Below are 13,109 nucleotides of genomic sequence, written 5' to 3'. Positions count from 1 at the left end.
CATAGATATAGATAGATGATTAATTGTTTGATCTAGATGACAGATACAGAGATGATAGATAATAAAAGTAATAGATGTGGACTGATAATAGAGAAATAAAAATGATAGATGATAGATTGATATAAATCGATGAATTAATGGTTGGATGAATGGATGGTAGAAATATAGAAAGACAGAGATGGATCGATAGACAAAGATCTGGACAGATAGACATAGAAAAATAGATGGATGAATGGATGGATGGATGGATGGATGGACTGATGAGTGGGGGAAAGAGAAAGAGAGAGTGGGAGGAGAGAAGAAGAGAGGAAAAAGAGGGAGAGAGAGAATTTTTTGGCATGATCAGATCATATAGAGTTTGGAATTCAGTTGGGACTCACATTTTAATAAGTATATTAACTAATTTGAAGTGCATCCTGCTCAGAGTGACAACGCTGCAGAGGGGTCTGGAGACCACATCATACAAGGTTAGGTTAAGAAAACTTGACGGATTTAATCCAGAAAAGAGTTGGTTAAGTCATGGCTTCAGATTTATATCTTCAGATATCTGAAGTTATCATGGAGAAGAAAGGTCAGATTAGTTTCTTCTTGACCTTGGAGATCTAAAAAGAAGATCTGGGCTTTTTTTAAGGAAAACATCCTAACAATGAAAATTCTTTCAAAGTAATCTGCCTTGGGAAATAGTGAGTTCCCTGTCACTGAAGTCTTTGAGTAGAGACTGGATGACCACTTGTCAGACTGTGATTCTTGCTCAGATATGAGTAGGATTAGCTGATCTTTAAGTCCTTTTCAAGCTCTAAGATTGTGACTATCCATCCACCAACTTCTCTCCCTTCATTCCCTGAAATCAAATCCTGCATAGCTATGACAAAATGGGTCATGAACCAGACAGATGAAGCAGTCTACATGAGATTCCACATCCCAACAATTTAGGAGCAAACTGATTTATTCTCCATTATTTGAAGAGAGTGATATTTGTTAAGTGAAAAATTTCCATGTAACCAATTCCCTCTTGCAAGAGTGGGGCTGCCCTGAAATCACATTGCAAGGAGTGTTTGTTCATTGTAATGTCGTTCTGCCATCCCAGCTGAGGCAAAGTCGGCTTATGGCCCCATATTTCTCCCAGGCAGAGACAGGAACTGTAAGTGAAAAGCTGGGAGGGGCAGAGCTAATGGAAGCAAAAGATGCAAGATGACATCTTGGATGGGGCCTCTTAATTTGAGGTATTGAGCCCTATATCCCTGTCATAGCTCTCTGGACCCATAGGTGGGAAGCATGGGATGGGAAAGGCTGTTGAGCTGGTCGTCCGGAGACCTAGGTGTGAGCTGTGGCTGGTCCAGTTAAAAGCTGTGTGAGTGAGCCTAGAGATAAATCCTCAACTTCTTGGAGAGTTGATTTAGATTCATGACCTCAACCAGTCACCAGTACTCCAACTTTATCAAATTAAAATGTAACTAGGAAATTATTTAACAAAATAAGTAAAAATACAATAAATCATAGATAATGTTAATATGTGGTTTTTTTCTTAGTCAATATCCAACCTTCAGAGATTTTATATACTGTTCCCATTTGATTCTGACAGCACCAATTTAGATGACAAAAAGAAAAGTCTCTAAAAAAGCTACTCCTTTCTTCTCTTCCAGTAGAATGAAAGTTCCTTGAGGACAGGAGCTGGATTTTGTTTTGTCTTTGCATCTCTACCTCTGAAGTGGACTAGTAGAGGAAGAGCTGGTTTCCAAACAAAGTCACTCATTATCTCAGTGCCCCAGGAAATCCTCTATAGATAAAAGTTCTAGATTAGGTGCAGGGGGAAAGAGTTCCCTCATCCTAGAGTTCTCTGGCTTCTATAATAGAATGACCCAGTCTTTATCCCGATAAACTCCAACCTAGCATAGTGACTTAAAGATATCTCCAGCATCTAGTCATAGTGTCTAACACCACAGGAGGCACTTAATAAATACTTATGGATTAACTGATAGGTGAGTACTTTCCCTTGTTCCCCTTTTCCTTTTCCCTTTTCCTCTCTCCCCTTTTAATGAGATGAGAGAGAATTCTCTGAAAAACAAATGTCAATTATTTACTCTTTGAGCCTCTTCTGATGAGAGTAAGATTCACACAATGTTTCTCCCCCTCTCTAAATTCCCTCAGATATGGGAAACTCCCAGTCTGAGAAATCCCAGTACCATGCAGATTGTAGCCCAGTTTTGCCCTGGACCACACAGAGGTCAATGATGACAATGATGTGTTGATGATGTTAATGATGATTGCAGATGCCTTTATATAATATTTTGGATTCAGAGAAATGATGTATCCAAAGTAGCACCAAGCAGTAGGTGCAGATTGGCTAAGATGACAGGAAAAAATAATGATGAATTTTGGAGGGGATGTGGGAAAACTGGGACACTGATTCATTGTTGGTGGAGTTGTTAACAAATCCAACCAATCCAATCAAGCCTTGTGCCCAGCTATCACCCAGCCTGAGTTCCAAGCTGCCTTGGGGATGGGGCAAAGGGGAGGAGAAGGGCATCAAAGAGAAATTGTATGGCACTTCTCAGATATGTCATAGAGCTGCCTTTCTAAAAATGAGGGGATATCAAGGGAGGAAGTGAATTCCCCATACCTGGAGGTCTTCAAGCTAAGACTGGGTGACTCTGTATCATAGAAGGGATTCTAGTGCAGGTAGGAGCAGACTGAGTAGCTTCTTCCAACTTGGAAGTATTGAGATTTTCTCATTCCTGAGCCCATCTCCAAACATATTAATCATTAAACAAGCATTTATTGGTAAGGCAATAAGAGATAATGATGATAAGACAATAATATCTATATCTGGTGGTCCAGTAGATTGAATCAAGAAGTCCTGAGTTCAAATCCAATCAGATATTTCATAGCTTTGTAACCTTTGTCTTTCTCATTTTTCTCATCTGTGTAACTACAACCTACTTTCTGGGATTATTGAGAGGATTTAATGAGAATATTTTAAAAGATATTTATAAATTTGAGCTTACTGTTATTATTTATATACATATGTAATTACATATATGTATGTAATTATTATTATTATACTGTACATTCACAGAAGATAAGCTGGTTCACTAAAACAAATAAGCTCCTTGAGAGCAGAAGTGTTTTATTTTTGTCTCTGCATAGTTGCACAGTGCCTGGCACACAGGAAGTGCTTAATAAATACTTGTCACTTTATTGATTGATGATAGAGACCCTTGAGAGTAAATATGATCTTACTTTTCTATTTTTATCCCCAATGAGCATTTGTTAATTTTTTTTCATGAAGATGTTACACCTATTAGGTGCCAGGATAAAGGGTAGGGACCCAGAAGGCTTGGGCTAAAGCAATGGCCATGCGAGTGAAGAAAAAGGGTAGAAGGTGGGAGATGATGTCAAATAAATAAAATAAAAATAATAAAATAATAAAACTAAATAGGGGAAAGAGGAGGAGGAGGAGGAGGAGGAGGAGGAGGAGGAGGAGGAGGAGAAGAAGAAGAAGAAGAAGAAGAAGAAGAAGAAGAAGAAGAAGAAGAAGAAGAAGAAGAAGAAGAAGAAGAAGAAGAAGAGGAAGAGGAAGAAGAAGAAGAGGAAGAGGAAGATGAAGAAGATGAGGAAGATGAAGATGAAGAAGATGAAGAAGATGAAGAAGATGAAGAAGATGAAGAAGATGAAGAAGATGAAGAAGAAAGAAGAAGAAGCCACCAAAATATTGCTAAGATTACAAACTGAGATGTAAGAAGATTGGCAATGCCTTTGATAGAAATAAGGAAGTTTGGAAGATGGGAAGGCTTAGGGAGATTGAACAAGAATGACTGTTAAAATCTATTTTAAATGTGTTTAATTTAAGACAGGGCAACTAGGTGACTCCACAGTACACAAAGAAAACAAGATTCATGTTCGGGTTCAAATGTGGCCTCAGAGACTTACTGTCTGTGTGATCCTGGGCAAGTCACTTCACCCTATTTGCCTCAGTTTCCTCCTCAGTAAAATGAGCTGGAGAAGGAAATGACAAAGTATCTTTGCCAAGAAAAGTGGGATAATGAAGAGCTGGACAATACTGAAAAATAATTGAACAACACACATTTAAGACATGCTTTAGTTTAAAAGGTCTCTGAGGTATCCAGTTTGAAATTTCTAGTAGACAATTCATGATACTAAACTCAAGTTCAGGAGATTTGGGCTGAATATCTAAAGCTTGGTCATCTCCACAATTATAGTTCGATCCATGGTTTAAATTTATTCATTTTTCATTTTTCTTTCTCTTATAAGTGAACTTTGAACATGGTAGTGGTGACCTAACATTAATGTCGGAGGCTGGATTTGAACCCTGAGCCCTACTGAATCTGAATCTAGCGCCCTATTAATGCCATATTGCCAGTATTAAAACATTAGGCCTTTAAAATCTGCCTTGGCAGCAGCTGAAAAGCTTTTTAGTACCTTCTGGAAGAGTAGCTAAGCAATTAGACTTTTTCTAAATAGTCTGGGGTACTCAGAAAGCTCCCCTTGTGAACCCCTGCCCTTGTGAACAATCTAACCTCAAGAGTTCTGAAGGAGAGACCTACATGTCATGGGAGTCCATCATCACGGCCCCAGCTATGCCAAACTCTCAGATTCCCCCCTCTCCCAGATCACCGGTGCAACATCAAGGCACCAGAAAACTGGGCTATTCTGTTTACTATCCCTGAGATGATCAAAGGATCATTCATCTGCTCTCTTACTCAAATGAGTGTTGGGTACCCCTGCCCACAAAGTAGATCACAGATGACTCAGGCATCCTCAAACTAGGGATGCCTCTTTTTGTTCTCCCATAATGCATCTCGCTCAGGAAGTCCACTCCATATGCTGGAAGCCCTCCTCGATTTCTTTCAACATCATAAAAATTATCTGACAGTTCACCTGTCATCCCTCACCCTTGCTAAGGATCCTAACCATATTTTCTTCTTGTCTTTCTTACATTTTTTTTCTGGAGGGGAAGGGGATTTCTTTTGATGCTTTTCTTTGCCTCTTCATGACATATCTCCATATGTCCATATCTCCCATGCCCTCCATCAATGCTCATTTTTAATCCTTCAGTCCATCTCTGTTTAACATGTGGGGAAGATAGAGAAGGGAGAAGGATGCTATTTCCCTGGGATTGAATACATCAGGAACCAAACCAGCTGCTTCATCTAGGTGAACTCTGGGTGGCTTAATCCTCACCCCACCAGGGACAAGACATGCCATCCACTGGAGGATAGAGGCTTCTATCTGATTGCAATCCCCTTCCACTTCCCTGTTGCTCTGAGGCCATGTGGCTGTTTGGCAGTGAACGGGAGTTATACCCAGCCTCCCCCCCACCCCCTGCTTTTCTCCCCCTGTCATTTCTGTCATCACCAATGGACAGGTGTGAACATTCCCTTCTCTTCCCCCCAGGGCTGGAGTGCCCTTCCCCTCATCTCCCAAATCCTGACAGCCTCATTGACAGCCTTCCTCTGATTGAAACTATATTGTAGTGACAGCAAATAGAATCTAACAGTTAACAGGTAGCTCCGGGCGATTACTTGCCAGCCTGTGCCAATCAACCCAAGGCAGCAGGTGACCTCCTGACCTGTATGAGAGCTGAAGATGTGACAAAAACTCTTATTAAGCAGAGGGGTGAGCTTCGGAAAGGGAGGAGGAGGAAGACAATGGGAAGGGATCCAAAGGCCTCACTAACCATGTGCTGGCTAAGCTGGAAAAACTGGGCTGAGCACGGGTTGGAGGACATTTGCTGCCACCAAGGGGCTTTTTCTGCTAGAGCAGGATTCCCCAGTGCATTGGGGGACCCTCAAGTCACAGAATCCCACCAGTGAGGCAGAGCCCACTGCTTCTTGAGGCCGCTTGTCGTTCTCTGAGACAGTTCCTCTTGTTAGGAAGTGTGCCTGACATCCAGCCAGAGTGGTCTCCTAGCAATCTGAGATCTATGGCATGAAATGGAGAGGCTTTGCGGGGACAGTGTGACGGCTGCCTTTGTGTATCTGAAGGGTTATTACACGGAGAGAGGAATGAGACTTGCTCTGCTTGGCTCTAGAGGGCAAAACAGGGAAAGGGAGGGTGTCCATGTTTGAGCGTGTGGGTATGTGTGTGAGCTGTGTGATGTGTACGAGTGAATGAGAGTGCGTATGTGCAAGTGAATATGAGTGTGTGGGTGTGTGAGTGAGTGTGAGAACCCACACAGCAGGATTTGGCTACAAGGTGAATGGAAAGGGCCACAAGTCCTAATTGTGCTAAGTCCAAACATTAAGCCTGGATTTCTCTGATATATACAGCTTAAAGAGAACTTTCAGCAGAGAGCACGAGGATTGTTATCTCCATTTTACAGATAGAGAAACAAAGCCTCAGCACCTGAGCCAGGTTTGAAACCCCAGGCTTCCTGATACCAAGTCTGCTGCTTCTCCTCCATTGTTTCCACCACCCCCATCTTCCATTTTCAAATTCACTTTCTTCTTCTCCCCATACAGCTACCTGATCCGGTCAGTAAAAATGGGCCAAGGTTATTTCGATATCTTGAAGGCGGAGAACGCAATGAGAAAGAAAATCTTGATGGACAAAAAAAGAGAAGAAGAGGAAAGAAACAGATTTCAGCCTCCAAAACTGCCTGCTGCTGAAACCAGTGATGTTAGCCTGAAGTAGGTAGACCCAAAAGCATTAGTAGTAATAGCCCCCAAAGCAACTATTTCTATTGTTTTTCTTGTTGGGATATTCCGTCCTGTCTATTTCTTCGTCTCCTCACGAACTATGTCGGTAGGGTTTTTTGGCAGAGATAATGGAGTATTTTGCTACTTCTTTCTCCAGTGTGTCCCCATTTTACAGATGAGGAACTACAATTGCTATTTAGCAGCTAGTAAGTATCTGAGGCTGAATTTTAATTTAATTAATTTTAATCCATTTTACTGACTCCAGGTTCAGTGCTCTATCTATTGAACCATCTATCTGCCCCTGATATTTCAATTCCTCTTGGGAAAATAATAAAAAAAATGAATTCTAATCCAGCTGCAGACATTTACTGGTGGTGTGGCCCTGGATGAATTATTACTCTCTACCTCAGTTTCCTCATCTGTAAAGTGGGGATGACAATAATAGTAGCACCTTTTCCCCAAGTTTGTTGTGAGGATCAATTAAGATAATCTTGTAAACCTTAAGGTATTGTGTAATACTATATTTTATAATAATCATTGTTATTCTTAATAGATAGAGGACTAACTCAGAGTCGGTCTGATTCCAGGTTCAGATATCACTTCTGACACTATCACAGCAGGAAAATCTCTTCATCTTTCCAGGTCTCAGTTTTCATATCTATAGAATGGGCCAAAAACAGCTATGTGAAATCACATGGGTAAAACCCTTTGCAAAACATAAAATGTTATGGAAATATTGAATATTACCAGAATGATTCAGATGTTGACCATTCCTAGAATCAGAAGATGCTAGGGTGGAAAAGGCCCTCAAACACCAGCTAGTTCAATGCCTTCATTTGACCAACGAGCAAACCAAAAACAAGTGCCAAACCAAGGATACACTGAAGAAATACAGGAGTGGAGGAAGTGTCGGAGATGGGGCCACCAAAACCAGTAGATGAATGCTTAATAGAGATAAAGGCCTAGGGGAACGGAAAAAGCAAGTGTCCCTCTTGGGAAAATAAGCACATCATTAGCAAGCCTCTCCTGGATATCTGCTACAGATCAGATCAGGTTCTATGCTAGACACTAAGAATCTGATAATGATTGATGATGATGATGATGATGATGATGATGATAATAATAATAATAATAATAATAATAATGATGCCTGATTATGTAACTCATTATAGTCCACAAAAGCAATAATCTCACCTCTGATACTATACTGTGTAATGCTGGGCAACTCCCTTAACTTTTAGATATCTCGGGCAGTTTTTTTAAGATCTGTTATGATTTGCTAAAGTGGCATTAAATTATGATGATAGATTGATACTTTCCGTGAAATCATGGAAAAGGAAGGGAGGGAAGAAGGAAGGAAGGAAGGAAGGAAGGAAGGAAGGAAGGAAGGAAGGAAGGAAGGGAAGGAAGGGAAGGAAGGGAAGGAAGGGAAGGAAGGGAAGGAAGGGAAGGAAGGGAAGGAAGGGAAGGAAGGGAAGGAAGGGAAGGAAGGGAAGGAAGGGAAGGAAGGGAAGGAAGGGAAGGAAGGGAAGGAAGGGAAGGAAGGGAAGGAAGGGAAGGAAGGGAAGGAAGGGAAGGAAGGGAAGGGAAGGAAGGGAAGGAAGGGAAGGAAGGGAAGGAAGGGAAGGGAAGGAAGGGAAGGAAGGGAAGGAAGGGAAGGAAGGGAAGGAAGGAAAAGACTGGAAGAGACTCGAGACGTCCATCTGGGTAAACATAAACAGGTTAGAAAACTGAGACTGAGGCCTAAGGGGATGAAATGATAAGCATAAGCTATATATTAATGAATAATATTTAAGAAAGAAAGCAGTAAGGAAGAGAAAAGAAAAGAAAAGAAAAGAAAAGAAAAGAAAAGAAAAGAAAAGAAAAGAAAAGAAAAGAAAAGAAAGGAAAAGAAAAGAAAAGAAAAGAAAAGAAAAGAAAAGAAAAGAAAGGGAGAAGGGAAGGAAGGAAAGAGAAAGAAAGAAAGAAAATGAGAGAGAAAAAATAAGAGAGGGGAAAAGAATGAGATAAAGTAAAAAGAATAAGAGAGAGAGGAAAAAAAGAAAAAAGAGGGAGAAGAAAGAGAGAGAAGAAAAAAGAAGGAAAGAAGAGAAAGAGAAAGAAGGAAGGAAGGAAGGAAGGAAGGACGGACGGAAGGAGAGAGAAGAGGAAGGAAGGATGGAAGGGAGGAAGGAGGGGAGGAAGGGAGAGGAGGAAAGGAAGAGAGGAAAGAAGGAACCTAGGAGAAAGGAAGGAAGGGAAGAAAAAAGAAAATGGAAGGGGGAAAGGAGGAAGAAACCAACATAGAAGACCTTTTCCTAAATTGAAAAAAAAACACACAGCTCTTTCTAGGAGCCTAAATCAATATGAGGCATTTAAGAAAGTTATTAGAAATGACAGAAGTCAATATTGAAGGGGTTGTAGGAAGAGAGGCACATTAGTGTGTTATTAGTAAAGTTATGGATCAGTACAAGACTCTGGGAAACAATTCAGAATTATGCAAATATAGTGACTAGAATGTCTAGATACCTTGCATCAGAGATCTCACTACTAGAAATATACCCCAAGGAGGTCATTGATAAGAAGAAAATATATATACTCCAAAATATTTATAGCAGCACTTTATATGGTAGCAAAGAATGGGAAACAAAATGGTTGCCCATAATTTGGAAAATGGCTAAACAAACTGCGTTATATTACTATAATGGAATGTTCTCTGCTCTGAGAGATGATCAACATAATGACTACAAGGGAGTATGGAAAGATTTAGCTGTACTGAGGTGCAGAAAAATAAATAGAGCTATTTTTTAAATGTACATTATGACAATAATATAAATGGGGAAAAGAGCCATAAAGTAATCTAAAGTGAATAATACTCCTGGCCCCAAAGAAGAGATGTAAGAAGACACATCCCATAGGTTCACCTGTTCACAAGTGTAGAAGAGGGCATATGTTTTCAAACTTTTTCAAAGTATTAGCTAATTTTTCTGATTTTTTTTCTTTTTTCTTCTTCCTCTTTACTTTATTGAATTTTTTCATGGTTAACCATTGGGTTGGCTGGCTGGAACGATGAGGGAGAGAAATTCTTGGAGAAATTTAGATAATATAAAAAGCAAAGATATTATTAAAAATTTTACTCTTAAATGGGAAAGTTATTAAATAAGACAGGGTGGCAAAAGAGCACTAAGACAGAGGGAAAGAATTCAAAACAGATTTAGATTTAAATCCTGTTTCTGACATTAACTGTGGGGAGATGAGAGGGGGAACAAGGAAGAGAGAAGAATGAGGAGAGGAAGAGAGAGGAGAATGAAAGTATGGAAATAATGAAGGGAAACAGAGAAAAAAAGATGGAAGAAAATGGAAAGAAGGAGGAGGCCTCATTTCTCAATCAACAACAGAATCAAATTTATAAAATTATGAGTCATTTCCCAATTGATAAATGGCCAAAGGATATGAACAGATCGTTTTCAGAAGAATAAATCACAGGAGGCACATGAAAAAAAAAAAGGTTCTACCTCACTATTGGTTAAAGAAAAGCAAATTAAAACAACTCTGAGGGTCCACTTCACATCCATCAGATTGACTAATAAGGAATATTTTTAATGAAAAATGACAAATATTTGGGAGGATGTGGAAAAATTGAAAAACTGACGCACTGTTGGTGAAGTTGTGAACTGATCCAACCAATCTGGAGAGCAATTTGAAACTATAACCAAAGGGCTATAAAACTGTGCATGCCCTTTGATGAAACAATTCCTCTACTAGGTCTGTATTACAAAGAAAATAGGGAAAAGGACCTATTTATACAAAAAGGACCTATTTATACAAAAATATTTATAACAGCTTTTTGTAGAGGCAAAGGATTGGACATTAAAGAGATTTTCATCCACTGAATGGCTAAACAGGTTGTAGTATATTATTGTGATTGAATACTGTTGGGCTATATGAAATGACAAAACAGTTTCAGAAAAACCTGGAAAGACTTTAATGAATTGATATGAAGTGAGCAGAACCAGGATATTGTACAGATTAATAGTAATATTATTCTGTGATTAACTATGAATAATTTAGCTATTCTCAGCAAAACAATTATGTTGAAAGATACTGTCCATCTTCTGAGAAAGTATTAATGGAATCTGAGTGCTGATTAAAACATAATTTTCTCACTTTATTTTTCTTGCTTTTGTGCAACATGGCTAATATGGCCATGTATTTTACGTGATTTCACATGTATAATTGATATCAAATCTTTTGCCTTCACAGTGAACAGGGGAGGGATGGGAGGAAGAGAGAAAACTCAAAAATTTAAACAAATATTAAAAATAAAATTTAGATTTTAAAAATTAAGTGTAAATAGATTTTTAAAAAGAGGAATGGAGAAAGAGAAGGAGAAAAGGGACAAGGTGAATGAATGACAAAAGTCAAGAAGAGGAAAGAAAAGAGAAAAGTTAATGAAGAGGAAATGCTAAGGAAGATGAGAGCTGAGATGAGAACAGAGAAGAGACAGAGGGTCGTCCAAAGCACTTGTGTAATTTTTCATGAGTTTGCAATGTTCTAAGGGGGCTTTGTACATGAAAAAATAGTTGGAGTTGGAGAATCTTGCATTGCATCATAGCCCCATCATTTCAATTGGTAGAATGATCCTGGTCAAGCCATTACACCACTCTGGCCCTCAGTTTCCTCATGTGTAAAATGAAGATGTAGGTTGTTTCTAAGATCCCTTACAACCTACGATCCAACGACCTTAGAAAGCCTTTAGCCTGAGACTGCACTTATTCCTTAGGAAATCTCAAAAGGAAAGGCATCAAAGGACTTTCCAGCGTCCACTACGAGGGAAGTCAAGGAAAAAATACTACTGGACTCTTTATTCAAAATAGTTCTTAATTTTCTAATTCCAGATTGAGCAGGATGGCAAAGAATTGTCTCTCACCTCATGATCACAGACTCAAATCAGATCAAATGAGATAATACTTATAGGATATTTATCCTAGTGCCTGGTATAGAGTAGACAGTGTATTAATGCTAATTGCTATGATTATTTCTAACTGAACTCTAAAACAGCTACTCAGAACTTGGGAAGAAAGACAAATTTTATATATGTAAAGTCTCAAGACCTGGATTCAAATCCTAACACATTTCTTTCTATCTGAGGATTCTTTGGCCAGTCACTCACTTCACAATTTCATCATTTGTAAAGTGAAGAGGGTGGAAAGCGCCGAAATAGATGGATTTTTTCTTCTATCTCTAAACTGATGATTAATGCTTGAACCCTGACTCTGTTATCTCTATGATTTAGGAAAAGTCATTTCATCTCTCCAGGTTCAGTTCAGTTCAATTCAATAAACATTGATTAAGCACCTACTGTGTGCCAGATCCTATGCAAAACACTCGGGATACAAAAAGACAATCACTGTTCTCAAGAAATTTAACATTTAATGATCTAATGGAGAGATAACTTCTAAATAAATAAGACAAAATATAAGACAAATAAGAAATAATAAAGGAAAGGCACTGGAATTTGGCCTCAGTAGAATTTGGAGAGCGGAGAGGGTTAGATTAGCAAGCCTCTGAGGACCCTTCTCAGAGCCATAGTTGTAAATAATCTCCACCTATGAGATGTGCCTTTTACACTATTCCTATAAAAAACTGGGACTTTTTCTGCCTTTATTTTAAACATTTTGGTCTTCCTTAGATGAACAGAAGTGCTTTATGAGGAACACTAGACAAGGGTGATGCTGGAAAATTCAGTTCAATGACCATGTATTAAGCTTCTGCCTTTTCCTCCCCACAGCTTATATGATGGAGGAAAAAAAGAGGGAACTCCAGATGTTATCCTACGACCTTTCAACCCAGTACACAACTCTGTGATCTCATCCTCACTATCCCAGGCCCAAATGTGAGTCCGCCAGATTCTTTTCTCCTATTTTGTCTTGCTGCCACCAAAGAAAAGTGAATCCAAGTGACGATGTGTGGGCTGCCTTCCCAAACTGCTTAGCTATATGGAAATGGTAACAGAAAGCAAGATGGGAGGGAGCTAGGGTTATTTATAAAGCCAGGAATCAATGTGGGGAATATTTTCCCAGCATCAGATTTAAAAAAAAAAAAAAAAAAAAAAAAGCAAGGTCCAAATCTCAATGTGAGAGGCAATGTGGAATAGTGGATAGAGAGTTGGCCTTAAAATTAGGAAGAGCTGAGTTCACAACCTGTCTTTTGATATATGCTGACTATGTGACCCTAAGCAAGTCACTCAACTCTTTCAAAACATTTTTACATTCTTTTTTTCCCCCCAAGGCTGGGGTTAAGTGACTTGCCCAGGGTCACACAGCCAGGAAGTGTTAAGTGTCTGAGACTAGATTTGAACTCGGATCCTCCTGAATTCAGGGCTGGTGCTCTATACATTTTTACATTCTTGACCCCTTTAGCAGTTGGGTAAAGCCTAGGGGAATCCCCTTCTCAGAATCATGTTTTCAA

At 39.3% G+C, this 13,109-nt stretch overlaps 1 protein-coding gene across 1 annotated transcript in view; it reads left to right on the top strand.

The window, feature by feature from the left end:
• CCDC60 (coiled-coil domain containing 60) overlaps positions 1-13,109 on the top strand; it is a 210,336-nt gene that overhangs the window by 138,645 nt on the left and 58,582 nt on the right. Inside the window, 2 exon segments of the mRNA XM_074296538.1 lie at positions 6,483-6,650; positions 12,430-12,534. Of these exon segments, the coding sequence (XP_074152639.1) occupies positions 6,483-6,650; positions 12,430-12,534 (273 nt within the window).

Source organism: Sminthopsis crassicaudata, chromosome 1 (genome assembly GCF_048593235.1).
Source record: "Sminthopsis crassicaudata isolate SCR6 chromosome 1, ASM4859323v1, whole genome shotgun sequence".
NCBI classification, from domain to species: Eukaryota; Metazoa; Chordata; class Mammalia; order Dasyuromorphia; family Dasyuridae; genus Sminthopsis; species Sminthopsis crassicaudata.
The sequence above is the reverse complement of the archived record's forward strand: the minus strand, read 5'-3'. Positions and strand labels throughout refer to the sequence as shown.